The 14881-nt window shown below is 39.2% G+C and overlaps 1 protein-coding gene across 1 annotated transcript; it reads left to right on the forward strand.

Moving 5' to 3' along the window:
* Window positions 1-6495: 6495 nt before the first annotated feature.
* star (steroidogenic acute regulatory protein) lies at window positions 6496-9377 on the forward strand. The gene is made up of 7 exons (XM_061905024.1): window positions 6496-6668; window positions 6785-6892; window positions 6972-7099; window positions 7377-7535; window positions 7601-7785; window positions 8735-8828; window positions 8905-9377. Exons 1-7 carry the CDS (start codon window positions 6605-6607, stop codon window positions 9022-9024), a joined length of 858 nt encoding a protein of 285 aa, XP_061761008.1. The 5' UTR covers window positions 6496-6604; the 3' UTR covers window positions 9025-9377.
* The last annotated feature ends 5504 nt before the right edge of the window (window positions 9378-14881 follow it).

The raw sequence follows: 14881 nt of genomic DNA on the forward strand, positions 1-14881 counted from the left end.
CTAGGCATACACAGGTGCAAGCCAGGTGAGGAAACATTATCACAGGAGCCGTCTACTCCAGGAGCTCACCAGACCACGGTCACAAGGATGCTGAAAGCCAAAACCCTAATGTGGTTGGAGTAAAATACAATGCTTGTAGTTCACAAATGTGTTTCTATGTCAGGGCCTCAGGGCCTATGACTAAAACTTCCGTTTTGTCCTGGTGTCGTGGAAATTTCTTAAAGACGATCCTTTAGTGACAAATAGCTTTAAAATGATTTATTAAAGTAACAGACAAATAATAACAAGCTTTGCAAAGCGAGACCAAACCAGAACGACACACCCGTTCGTTCCAGCTTGTTCTAACTCTTTTAGAATATGTAATGACAATTATACATTCTCAGAAGCCCCACCCTCCATGCTCATTAACATACAGTACACCCGTGGAATGAGTACCCAAGTCCTGTGAAGAAGGAGAGGGTGGCGTTTGCCCAGAAGGAGGGGGGTCACTCAGGAAAGGGGGACCAATTTAGCCCTGTTGGGGGTCAAGAACAGATGACACATATGCCCAAGTCCACTCAAGTCCACATGTTACGTCAAAGACACAGGAGACAGAGCTTGATCAGATAATAAATCTCTTGCTAAGTGTCACATTCCTGAGCCCAATAAACAACTTTTGGTGACCCGTTCAAAGAACATCATCAATTAAAACGAGTACAAGTAATTTTGCTATCACACTGGTTAAGCTGTAAAAAGTTATCTGCCTTCCAAGATTGAATATCTAAGTCAGGAAACATGGAAATATACAGCGGTGCGTCGTCATCGTAACTGTGGAGATATTTTCCACTTCTCCCGAAGACACTGCCGAGTGGAAGCATGTGAATAGTCAAATAGATAGGACCTAATTTATTTATTTATTTATTTACAGACAGACCAGTGACGTGCGGTGAACTAAACACCAGGTGAGGCATACATACTTTTTTCTTTTTGTTTTGTTTTTTTACTTAAAATCATATGTGCTCCTCTAGTCATTGTTGATTTAGGTTGCACATTAGAGTTAGAGGGAAAAAAGGGAGTTATTCGCTTTTATAAAAACGTTATCATAATGATGTTATGATATGATAAATGGGTCCAAAAACTTTTTGATAAAGTTGTTATTAAATACTTTTTGGTCCCATTTGCTTTTAACAAAATAAATCAAGTATTGTGAGTGTATATTACCTTTCTGTATTTGTATCTGAAGCAGCAATAGCTATCCTCCATGAAAACGTATTTTGTATGATCGCATTCATTTTGTCTTAAAGTCCAGTTTAGAGAAGTTTTAATTTTTGATACAGTATATAATCCTCCATATTGGCAGAAACATTCCTTTAATTCGATTTCATTCCAAGAAACTAAACAATATTTTTGCATCTGACAAAAAACACAGACAAATGGTGGCTTACTCTAATAAATTGCCAAGTTTGTTATAAATACAGTAAAAAAAAAAAGAAAAGAAAAGAAAAAAATGCTGGCTTCCACTGAGGAGACCTGTGTCTGCTAGCTAGTGTGGCGAGTCAGAGTACTGCTGAGGCATTGAACTGCAAGTTGACAATATATCGCTCCCTACCTTGAGGCAGAGGTACTTGCTGCCTCAATACCTGCCTTTTCACGAGGCAACAAGCATGTGCCAATACACACTGTGTGTATCCGTGGAGGCACCGCCTGTGTTTGCCTCACTTCTCATCTGATGCATTGTTTTGATCAGGAAACATGGAATTTCCGCAATTTTGACCATGAAAATTATCAAAATATACAGGAACCACACCAAAATCACATAGAAAGCATAAACCAAAAGAGAAATATTAAAACTAATTTTATTTTATTACTTTGTTTTGGAACATCTCATGTTTAAGCCACCTGGTGGCAGGTGAGGCAATGCCTCACTTGCCTCCCCTGACAGCAAGCCCCAGAGACAGACATAGTTTTGTATTTCATTATTGTTTCTTTTGTTAATATCAGAGTCCGTTCTGCAAAAAGGTCATCCCTAGAAGCACACGGCTTATGGACAGGGACCCAGAGATTAAATATACATCATCATACAATATACAAAATATAGTACATACAATACATTTCAAAATTTACCCACCCAATACCCATTTACAATTTCATTTACAAATAAAAAATGATTCTTTAAACCCACCAAATCAGTCTCAATATCCTATCATTCAAATTTAGATTAAGATGTTGCAGTTTGAGGATCTGCGATAATCTCATCATACACTCTTAGAAATAAAAGTGCTAAGTAGAACCATAAAAGGTTCTTTGAGTTGTCCTCATATGAGAACCCTTTTTGGCTCCAGGTAGAACCTTTTCATAAATGTTCCACCTGGAACCCTTTTGGAGGGTTCTACCTAGAACCCAACATGAAGGGTTATACCTAGAACTGTGTGTGTAAGGTTCCACCCAGAACCCCCTATAGAAGTTCTACAAAGAACCCATGCAGGGAGTTCCACTAAGAACCCTTTCTTGTTTCATGAGTTTCATCTAAAACCCACACAGGGAGTTCCACTAAGAACCCTTTCGTATTTCAAGGGTTTCATCTAGAACCCACACAGCGAGTTCCACTAAGAACCCTTTCGTATTTCAAGGGTTTCATCTAGAACCCACGTAGGGAGTTCCACTAAGAACCCTTTAGTATTTCAAGGGTTTCATCTAGAACCCAAAGAACCCTTTAGTATTTCAAGGGTTTCATCTAGAAACCACGCACAGAGTTCAGCTAAGAACCCTTTCGTATTTCAAGGGTTTCATCTAGAACCCACACAGGGAGTTCCACTAAGAACCCTTTCGTATTTCAAGGGTTTCATCTAGAACCCACGCAGGGAGTTCCACTAAGAACTCTTTCTTCCAAAAACGGTTCTCTGGATCAAAATAGTTCTTACTGGAACCCTGAGTGTTAGTGAGAACCTTTTTAAAACCAATTATTCAGAAAAGGGGTTTTAAAGGGTTCTCTGGATCAAAATGGTTCTTACTGGAACCATTAGCGTTACCAAGAACCCTTGAAAAACCCTTTCTTCAGGAAAGGGTTTTCCAGAAGCAAATGGTTCCAGTTAGAACCTCAGCCCTTGTAGAAGAACCCTTTTGGAACCCTTATTTCTAAGAGTGTACATTCAGAGGTCAAGACCGAAATTATGCGACAAATAGATCTTTGAGGGACCCCACATCGGTCTTTGAGGAGCTTCTATCCATACATACCAATCATTTTCTGTCCAAGAGATAGGATGCGAACCACTTGAGTTAAGTACCAGAGAGGTCCACTAGAGTTTGATAACAACAAAAACCCTATTGTGACCACACACATGTTTAGAACTGCAGACGCTTTTTCGTTGAAAGGTAAAGCTCCATCAACAAACAGGAAGAGTCTAGTTGCCCAGGTTGAACATTTAGTTAGGTTAGTTTATTATTTCTTCGCTCAGTGGTCAACAAAATCAACAAACAGTTTAACAGTTGTACAAGTCATAAATTGACAATATTCCAGACCGAAAAGGGTTTAGGCTGAATTTGAGCACTTATTTTGCCTAACCCTATAAACAATCTCAAATACAAGATGAGCGTCATAGAAATATGAAATTTCTTTTACACAACATATTATAAATATACCTTGCACACAATATAAACACTGTTGAAATATGTACATAGTAAAGATGTGAAATATTCCTGTACATGTGGTGGTATCGGAGACCGGGCTTTCTGCTCCGCTGCTCCCAGTCTGTGGAACGCTCTCCCTGACCACCTGAGGGCACCTCAGACTGTGGATGCTTTTAAAAAAGGCTTAAAATCCCATCTTTTTAAAAAAGCCATTTTATAGATAGGCATGCTGGTTCTAGCTTTTGGGCTGTTTCTAGTTTTATATTGTATTTGTTTTATTATCTTTTTTTAAATTATTATTATTATTATTACAATTTTTTTTACACTGTGTCACTTTGAGGTTGTTTGCTCAACGTAAAGTGTTTTTTTTACAAATAAATCTATTATTGGTTAAGCATTTGTACCAATAATATATTATATAAAAACACTTATACTTCCATAATTATTTATATCCCACGTTTAGTTTTGCAATTAGTTTTGTAATTAACATTGATCATAGGATTAACTACTGGTGTTGATTCAAGAGTGATGTATTTTTCTAAGACACACCACTAATTTGTATAATTTAGTTTAATTTATAAATAGAATTGGAAATTGTATGTACAAACCCTGTTTCCATATGAGTTGGGAAATTGTGTTAGATGTAAATATAAACGGAATACAATGATTTGCAAATCATTTTCAACCCGTATTCAGTTGAATGTGCTACAATGATGTTCAAACTAATAAACTTTTTTTTTTTTTTTTGCAAATAATCATTTACTTTAGAATTTGATGCCAGCAACACGTGACAAATAAGTTGGGAAAGGTGGCTCTAAATACTAATTAAGTTCAGGAATGCTCATCAAACACTTATTTGGAACATCCCACAGGTGTGCAGGCTAATTGAGAACAGGTGGGTGCCATGATTGTGTATAAAAGCAGCTTCCATGAAATGCTAAGTAATTCACAAACAAGGATGGAGCGAGGGTCACCAATTTGTAAGCAAATTGTCGAACGGTTTTAGAACAACATTTCTCAATGAGCTTTTGCAAGGAATTTAGAGATTTTATTATCTACGGTCTGAAAAATCATCAAAAGTTTCAGAAATGCTGGAGAAATCATTGCACATAAGCGATGATAATACGGACGTTTGATCCGTCAGGCGGTATTGCATCAAAAACTGACATCAGTGTGTAAAGGATATCACCAAATGGGCTCAGGAACACTTCATAAAACCACTGTCAGTAACTAAAGTTGGTCGCTACATCTGTAAGTGCAAGTTAAAACTCTTCTATGCAAAGCGAAAGCCATTTATCAACAACACCAAGGAACGCCGCCGGCTTCGCTGGGCCCGAGCTCATCTAAGATGGACTGATGCAAAGTGGAAAAGTGTTCTGTGGTCTGACGAGTCCACATTTCAAATTATATTTGGAAACGTTGGACGTGGTGTCCTCCGGAACAAAGAGGACAATAACCATCCGGATTGTTATAGGCACAAAGTTCAAAAGCCAACATATGTGATGGTATGGGGGTGCATTAGTGCTCAAGGCATGGGTAACTTACACATACGTGAAGGCACCATTATGTATAGCTCAGTTGGTAGAGTGGCTGTGCCAGCAACTTGAGGGTTGCAGGTTCGATCCCTGCCTCCGCCATCCTAGTCACTGCCGTTGTGTCCTTGAGCAAGGCACCTTGCTTTACCCACCTGCTCCCAGTGTCACCCGCACTGGTTTAAATGTAACTTACATATCGGGTTTCACTTTGTAAAGCGCTTTGAGTCACTAGAGAAAAAGCGCTATATAAATAAAATTCACTTCACTTCACTTCAATGCTGAATGGTCCATACAGGTTTTGGAGCAACATATGTTGTCATCCAAGCAACATTATCATGGACGCCCCTGCTTATTTCAGCAAAACAATGCCAAGCCACGTTTTATAACAGCGTGGCTTCGTAGTAAAAGAGTGCGGGTACTTTCCTGGCCCGCCTGCAGTTCAGACCTGTCTCCCATCGAAAATGTGTGGCGCATTATGAAGCGTAAAATACGATAACAAGACCCCGGACTGTTGAACGACTTAAGCTATATATTAAGCAAGAATGGTAAAGAATTCCACTTTCAAAGCTTCAACAATTAGTTACCTCAGTTCCCAAACGTTTATTGAGTGTTGTTAAAAGAAAAGGTGATGTAACACAGTGGTGAACATGCCCTTTCCCAACTACTTTGGCAAGTGCTGCAGCCATGAAATTGTAAGTTAAAATATCTTGTCTTCGTAGTGCATTCAATTGAATATGGGTTGAAAAGGATTTGCAAATCATTGTATTCAGTTTATATTTACATCCAACACAATTTCCCAGCTCATATGGGAGCGGGGTTTGTATTAGGGCAAACAAGATGGTTTAGCCCTACTCTTAATTTATTAATAAATCCACTAATTTTTGGTGTGTTCCAAGAATGTCTTCCGTAGTGTTTCAAGGTGATCACATGACGCAGTGTCCAAGCCCACCAACAGAACATCAGGGTTAATGCTTCACCATCAATTACAAATGACAAGTGTGTTGAGCTCATGGCAACATACTCTATCAGTCATAATGAAGGTTAGCCGGGAAAGAGCCAAAACCAGCAACAGATTTTTTTTTTTCTCGACAGTTTCAAACCATGAAGGGATAAGATGAGTCATTCTCCCACTGACCTTTCTGCGCTATCCAGTGTTCGCCTTTAGGCACTGGACGTTATCTAACATCGTGTGAGAGTCGGACAAGCAACAAGCAAAAGTACAAGCAACCTTGGCGAAGACTGAGGTGATGTGTGTGTATGTGTGTTTATCTGCGCGGTGATAGCACAGTGGCCTTGTGGGTACATTTTGTATATATACAGGCCCTCTCAGACATCCACAGTCCAGTAAATCCAAGTTCTCTTGACAACACCGTCCTCACCTTAACTATATTTTACAAACTTGAATATCATATTAATATTGAGATTTATTTGCTTTCATAGGTTTTTAATCTCTTCCAGACAAAATGCTGCCCGCAACCTTCAAACTGTGTGCCGGCATCTCCTACCGTCATATGAGAAACGTGAGAGGTGAGTGAGGGAATTCCCAGATCGACACTTTTCTGTTGTTATGGTTTTAAAAATGCATGTTTTCTAAATTGAACTTAAATAATAAATTGGTCTATATTTTTGTCTCCATCTGCAAGGACTGAGAAAGAACGCCATGGTGGCTATTCACCATGAACTAGACCGACTTGTGGGTCCTGGCCAGAGTAAATGGATGAGCCAAGTGCGCAGACGGAGTTCACTTCTCAGTGAGTTATTTAATCCTGGCATACAGGCATGATTGACACATCAAATCTTTTTTTGATTTTCATAAAAGTTTGTTGTAAGGTTCTCCAATTCGGGAGGACGGATACAGTGAGGAGGAATTGTCTTATGTCAAGCAAGGTGAAAATGCTCTGCAGAAGGCTATCAGCATCCTCGGTGAGCAGGAGGGCTGGACTGTTGAAACTGTTGCTGTAAGTACAATCTCTTGTACAGTGCTACCTCAACTTAAGAGTGCCCCAACTTTAGACTTTTTTTTAAGAGAAGAGCTGTCTCTCGGCTAATTGTCATGCTTCACGTTGCAAGCAAATGTCAGGGTCGGTGAGATACGCCCAAAACATGGGGTCTTAGTCGCTGCCATTAGCTGACAGTTAAAGATCGATACAGCTTTGTTTTTACGAGCATGGGAATGAAGAAAGTGAGTGGATGATATTGGAAAGTGACTTACTGTATGTCTGTGATGCACCTCAGGAAAATGGAGACAAAGTCCTGAGCAAAGTGTTGCCTGACATTGGGAAAGTGTTCCGGCTGGAAGTGATGCTCGAGCAACATCCAGACAGTCTTTACGAGGAGCTGGTGGGAAACATGGAGCAGATGGGGGACTGGAACCCGAATGTGAAGCAAGTAAAGGTAGGCTTGGTTTCTAATATAATTCTGCATCTTCTTTCATGTGCTAAAAATGGCCCATCCGACAGATCCTTCAAAGGATCGGCCAGGACACAATGGTGACTCATGAGGTATCTGGAGACACCCCTGGCAACGTTGTGGGGCCTCGAGACTTTGTCAGCGTTCGATGTGCCAAACGTCGCGGCTCCACCTGCTTCTTGGCTGGAATGTCCACTCAGCACCCCAAGATGCCTGAGCAGAGGGGTGTGGTCCGGTAAGGAATGACTGACTGTTGAATGACTGAATAACTTGCACTGTTGCTTTATATCAGGGACCCCAAACTACGGGCCGCAGGCCGCACATGCGTCTCAAGTTTAAAAAAATTAATAAAATAAATTGAGATAGACACCAGGCCCCCCGCGACCTTTTAAGGGAATAAGCGGTAGGGTATGGACGGATGGAAAAATTTTGGATATATTTAATGTTAGGCACAGCTGGACCGTAGAAGAAGGGGATGGAAAGAAGAAAAAAACTGAGGGGGAAATTGTGGGGACAAGAGGGGGGACAAGACAACAACAAATAGGATATATATATATATATATATATATATATATATATATATATAGTCGAGATTTATGTGGTTTATCCATTATACAGTCCTTGATACCAGGGTAGAGCGGAATATACATTAGGTCAGGAAAAAAAAACGCCGAGGGTATTTCATCCCTACAAGCCTGTTTCGCAGGTTTTTCTGCTCTTCAGGGCATTTTATTGATTTTTTTCAAGGGTTAGTTTATTGATTTTATTCAATAAAATCCCCTGAAGAGCAGGGAAACCTGCAAAATAGGCTTGTATGGATGAAATAGTCTGTGTTTTTCCCGACCTGATGTGTATATGTGTATATATATATATATATATATATGTATATGTATGTATGTATGTATGCATGTATATATATATATATATATATATATATATATATATATATATATATATATATATATATATATATGTGTATGTATATATATATATATATATATATATATGTATATGTATGTATGTATGTATGCATGTATGTATATATATATATATATATATATATATATATACACACACACACACAAATAGATAGCCCGGGCCCCCAGCCAAATTATTTTGCCCAATGTGACCCCCACGTCAAAAAGTTTGAGTATCCGTGCTTGAACTACATTTGCATTCGCCAGGGCGGAGAATGGACCCACTTGTATCGTCATGAAGCCGAGCACTGAAGACCCGACTAAGACCAAGTTCACCTGGTTACTCAACATAGATTTAAAGGTACTCAGCAGTCTTTTCTAATTCATTTTTTAATAGCTAAAAATTCCATTCCAGTGACAATGTTTGTTGTGTGCAGGGCTGGATCCCAAAGACCATCATCAACAAAGTGCTCTCTCAGACACAGGTCGACTTTGCCAACCACCTACGGCAAAGGATGGCCGATCACGTGTCCATGGAGATGGCTCACGTCTGCTGACAGAACATTTATAAAATAATAACAGAAGAAACATAGACACTGCATGATCATCATCAAAATACAAAATGGGACATAATAGGGAGATTCATTGATTAGTCTGAGCATACATGTTTCCTGGACTTCCTAGGCAATCCTTCGCTGATATTTTGCAGCTCTCACTCCAATCATACATTCTTTACATTCGCATTCAACCACTCTAAAGTACAATAAAAACACTGTTTTAAAGTAATATCTTTTTGGGTATCGCCTATTGCACTGCCATGAAATGTTATTGTGGTTCTTTATTTATTGATATTGTGCACTTGCCTTGCAATACAATGGCTACCATGTGAATAAACAATTTTCAAATGCCATTGATGTCCACCGTTGCATGATTTTATCCTACTGACCAGTCGAGTCATTACTTCTATTCTAAATGTTACAACAACATCCAGTTTCATGTTGACATTATCATTGGCTCAAATTGTCAACCATTTTTTTCGTCAGTCTAAAGCAGGGATACTTAATCTAATTGTTTTGGGGCCCCATTTCCACAAAGCTAAGACTTCTTTCTTCACTATTATTCTCATTTTGTATTGTCGGGAGAACCAGCATCCACTGAAGTAGACAATTAATGTTGGTATTTTTTAGTGTATCACAGTTACAGGAGCGCTCTGCTTTTTTTAAAGAAAATGTGAGTAGCTCATAAATGTTTTGAACTGAACCTTCGGGCCACCAGTTGAATAGCCCATACAATAAAAAAGAGAGGACTTAAAAATTAACCTTGAGGAACACATAGTGGCGGGCCGTGCATTTGTCATCTAGGCCTTCAGTGATGTCTTACTTATTCCGAATTCACCTCTTAAAATATCGGAATTTATGTCACCACATAAACATGGCTGGAGATAATATACAGAAACACACTTGCACGCTATTGCGTATTGAACCACCTCAACAGTGTACAAAAGGGTCTAATTTTCAGCACATTTAACATTCAATAAACCCGCTTCAGCAATTAAAACATCTTAGGTGGCACTGTCAAAATTAAAAGAATTGTATTAAACAAATGAAACATGAAAAAATAAAGAAATAAAATATTTGAAGCACCCATCCTGTGCCGTGTAAGTCAGTGGTACTGTCTGTAGTCGGTTGATTCGTGTGAAGGTCTCCCGTCCAAAGGCAAAACCCAGTAACTCAATTTTGGTCAAAACTGAGCTGATAATAATTTTGGAGTTCCTAGGTGATATGCTTTACATTAGTGTATGCGATATTGTAATTTGTTCCGTAAGTAAGCTGTTACGCGCATGGCAGGACCTAGCAACTACCACATAACCGCGTAGATACAACAGAAAAACCTAGTATCTCAAGGGACCAATCGGAGCTTCTTTGTCAGTCGCCTTATTGTCTTTAATGAGATATTTGCACGAATGGGGGCCGACGGTCAACCTGATTATGTGATATTATGGCACGAGGGGATATTTGGAAGATTGGCCCAGGACGTTGCAAGCACCTTCATTAAATGTATTGTTCTTGATTCTTCCCCTAGCATACTCTTTTGGGCAGATATCTGTGGAGGTCAAAATAAAAACTGGACGCTGTACACAGCTCTTGCCCAATGTGCAAACAAAGAATGGGGCCCACCCGAGATTGTAATAAAATATCTGGAGAAAGGACACACGTTCATGATGGCAGATTCAATCCATCACTCAATCGGCAAGAAAATGAAAACTCAAGAAAACATTCATACGTTTGATGACTTTGTAGATCTTTGTAAGACAGCATCAAGATAGATTGGTTTTCCTTTGTTTTCTCAAAATCAGCTAGAAGTGAGTTACTAGGTTTTGCCTTTGGACGGGAGAGGTGGCGGGCATTTTTCCATTTCACCGCCGGTGTTGTGCCAAAATGTGGTTGCCTAACATAAATCGATTTCCTTCGCGGGAGCGCGCACCGCTTGCTAAACCTGCGTTGCTAGCCTTTGTCTGTCCACAAGGTGTAAGATAACACTTTAGCTTCATGGTTATTGTATGGGTAAGTTTTCTGAGGCTTGTATGGTTCCGGTGCCACTTCCTGTTTTCGCAACTTGAGATCGGATACTCGCTTGGGACCAGGGTTGCCTAGGGGTGCAAAGTTTTCGGTAAATTTCCGGAAAGTTTCCGGAAATTTACCACCGGAAGTTAAGCTCGAGAAGTTTGGAAATTTTGACCATTTTTTGATTTTTCTAAATTGGACACCGTCCATTTTATTCTGTAGAATAAGATTAGAAGCTTGTAAAACACTAATGCAATGGCACACACATATATAAATAGTCAGCTAAACAATTGGAGTAGTCTTTAAAAATATGCTACTGATGGACAAATAGAAATAGGCTAGATTTGTAAATGAACACTTAATCGGCATGCTAAATCAAACTATAATCTACATTCTTGTATGACAACAGGATGGCTAGCAGAACAGAAAGCAGAGGAAACTACATGTTTTGATTTAGTATTTGCTAGTTGAACTTTCAAGAGGCCTGTTTTATTTATTTTTTTGAACCTGATGCCTCTTTGTTGGTTGATCCGCAGTTTTAAAAATGTTTCTTACCATTTCTATTCAGATGATATTCAACTTTATTGTTCCTTCAATGATTCAGAGTTTCACTTTTTATCTGTGTTCTTGGAACGTGTATCAAAAACTGGTTGTTCTCAAATTTCCTTCAGATAAATTCTAACAAAACAGAATGTCTGGTCATTGCTCCTGATGAAAAGATCCCCCTGATTTAGAGCTACCTTGGTTCTCTTGGTGCATCAAAGCCTGCCTCAGAAACCTTGGGCTTGTGTTCGATCAGTCAATGTCTTTGGAGGGTCACTGTCGTCAACTGACCAAAACTGCTATAATCACCTAAAAAAATGGTTCTAAAGTGAGACATTTGTTGTCAAAATCAGATCTCGAAATGATCATGCATTAATTTCGTCTTATTTATTTATTTTATTTTTTTCCCATCTCCTATTACCTATTGCAATTCTCTTTTCACTCTTTTCAACAAGTCAATGCTAAAGAGACTTCAGAATGTACAGAATGCTGCTGTCAGACTTTTGACCGGTACACCCAAAACAGCTCATGTTACCCCCATTCTATCCGGTCTTCATTGGCCTCCAGTCAAATTCTGAATACAGTTTAAAATGTACATACTGTTTGTTCAATTCAGTTTTTTCAGTAAAGAAAATGAGTCACAACCCTCTGGCCGCACTTTGACCACCCCGCTTATAGGTCTGGTAAAAATTCTAAGTTAATTACCTCATAAAATTAAAAAATACATATTGTAAACTACTCGGTCACATCCTATTCAACAAATAATACATTTTTAGTAGGCTATGTCTCCTCCTCTTTATGTGCACTACACATAGTTTATATGTGTGCATGATTCTACATACAGTAGGTTTGCACAATCAATGCTAAATAAAAAATTATATATAAAAAAAACCACTTCTTGAGCTTTGAATTTGTCTCCTAGTTCAGGGTTCCACAAACTTTTTTGCACCACTGACCGGTTTAATGTAAGCATTATTTTCACTGATGAAAATGCATGAAAGTGCATGAAAAATTAATACATGAAGAACTCATTAGTGGAATTAGTGGGAGCCCCTGGCCTTTTCCCTTTGCAAAAAAGCCCTCCGTAGACTTTTGTTTTTTTACGCGTTTCTTTTTTTGGCATTAGTTTCTGATGGGTTGTAGGTGATACATCACATTCAGGGACAAAAGCACGGATATATATTCAAGCTAGAAATATTTGCCATTAGTTCCAGTATATTTATGTCGATTTTTATTTCCATTTTTATTTGCAATATTTCATACATACATACACTAATGTTAGCTTTTTTTGGTCCAATTTCTCATGCTTAAATACATCTGTTATTGCTAACTACTTGTATAATAGGACTACATGCAATAATAGCAGCACTTTAACTTACTGGGCCAAAGAAGATGTGTATTTTCTACCTTCAGCACAATTATTATATGCAACAATTTAGCACTTCTCCATCTGCCTTATGTGTTGCGATCCGCTACTCTGATTTTTACATATTTCTTGTTTGTTGTTCCTTTTCTGTATCACGTTTTGTAGTTCGACCTCCTTAGTTCCTGTTTAGTCTGTCACCATGGTTTCAGATTGTTTTCACCTGCTACTCACGGTCCCTGCACACCTGTTGTAATAATCACCTTCCTTATTTAAGCTCGCCCCTTTTGTTAGTTCATTGTCATATCTTAGTTTGCTTTCACGCAACTGCTGATGACTTGTCTTTCATGCTCTATCTTGCTAGCTTTCACGCTAAGCTTTATTTTATTCCTAGCATTCATGCTAGTTGGTTTTTTTTTCCCTTTTTGTGCCTTCGTGCCAAGTATCGTGTTTCTGTTCTTATTCCTAGCGCCCATGCTAGCGCCAGTTGTTTACCTGTTTCTATTAGCACCAGTGTTTTTGTTCTTGCCCGTTTTTGAGTTTAATAAATCTCTTAGTTCCTACCTTTTGCTGTGTTCTTGCTGACCCATCAACTTAGGACCGAATCTGGCAACAATATGCCACACAACCCTCACATTATGCACTTTAACTATTGTGATCACTTTGTTCCTGATCGTCCCCGATCCTAGGTCATCAACCTGCTGCGGATTGCAGACGGAACCTAGCTTTTGGCTACAATTAGGCACCTTTAGATTGTATTTTTTTCATTGTCCCATGTAACAAAGATGTAACAAATACAGCAAAGGGCAACTTGGTATCAGGAGTTGTATAATAAATCTATGATCAAGCTCACAGGTGTGTCTGGTGGGACTGGCGAAAGCTAAGTATGAAGAAATGCGGTCGGTCGGTTATAAATTATTTAATGCAAACTGGGTAACACATGGCACACTGACAAAGCTTAACCTATTGTTACTATAAGTTCCCCAGGGTTCGGTCCTTGGCCCTGCACTCTTCAGCATCTACATGCTGCCGCTAGGTGACATCATACGCAAATACGGTATTAGCTTTCACTGTTATGCTGATGACACCCAACTCTACATGCCCCTAAAGCTGACCAACACGCCGGATTGTAGTCAGCTGGAGGCGTGTCTTAATGAAATTAAACAATGGATGTCCGCTAACTTTTTGCAACTCAACGCCAAAAAAACCGAAATGCTGATTATCGGTCCTGCTAGACACCAAACTCTATTTAATAATACAACTCTAACATTTGACAACCAAACAATTAAACAAGGCAACACGGTAAAGAATCTGGGTATTATCTTCGACCCAACTCTCTCCTTTGAGGCACACATTAAAAGCGTTACTAAAACGGCCTTCTTTCATCTCCGTAATATCGCTAAAATTCGCTCCATTCTGTCCACTAAAGACGCTGAGATCAATATCCATGCGTTTGTTACGTCTCGCCTCGACTACTGTAACGTATTATTTTCGGGTCTCCCCATGTCTAGCATTAAAAGATTACAGTTGGTACAAAATGCGGCTGCTAGACTTTTGACAAGAACAAGAAAGTTTGATCACATTACGCCTGTACTGGCTCACCTGCACTGGCTTCCTGTGCACTTAAGATGTGACTTTAAGGTTTTACTACTTTCGTATAAAATACTACACGGTCTAGCTCCATCCTATATTGCCAATTGTATTGTACCATATGTCCCGGCAAGAAATCTGCGTTCAAAGGACTCTGGCTTGTTAGTGATTCCCAAAGCCCAAAAAAAGTCTGCGGGCTATAGAGCGTTTTCCGTTCGGGCTCCAGTACTCTGGAATGCCCTCCCGGTAACAGTTCGAGATGCCACCTCAGGAGAAGCATTTAAGTCTCACCTTAAAACTCATTTGTATACTCTAGCCTTTAAAAAGACTCCCTTTTTAGACCAGTTGATCTGC

The sequence above is a fragment of the Nerophis ophidion genome, linkage group LG07, assembly GCF_033978795.1.
Source record: "Nerophis ophidion isolate RoL-2023_Sa linkage group LG07, RoL_Noph_v1.0, whole genome shotgun sequence".
Taxonomy (NCBI): Eukaryota; Metazoa; Chordata; class Actinopteri; order Syngnathiformes; family Syngnathidae; genus Nerophis; species Nerophis ophidion.

What these genes read in the sequence shown, in the direction of transcription:
- star (XM_061905024.1), top strand. Translation starts at nt 6,605, where the DNA reads ATGCTGCCCGCAACCTTCAAACTGTGTGCCGGCATCTCCTACCGTCAT. An exon ending in TCATATGAGAAACGTGAGAG is followed by an intron (nt 6,669 to 6,784) that starts GTGAGTGAGGGA and finishes TCCATCTGCAAG; the next exon opens with GACTGAGAAAGAACGCCATG. An exon ending in TACTCAACATAGATTTAAAG is followed by an intron (nt 8,829 to 8,904) that starts GTACTCAGCAGT and finishes TGTTGTGTGCAG; the next exon opens with GGCTGGATCCCAAAGACCAT.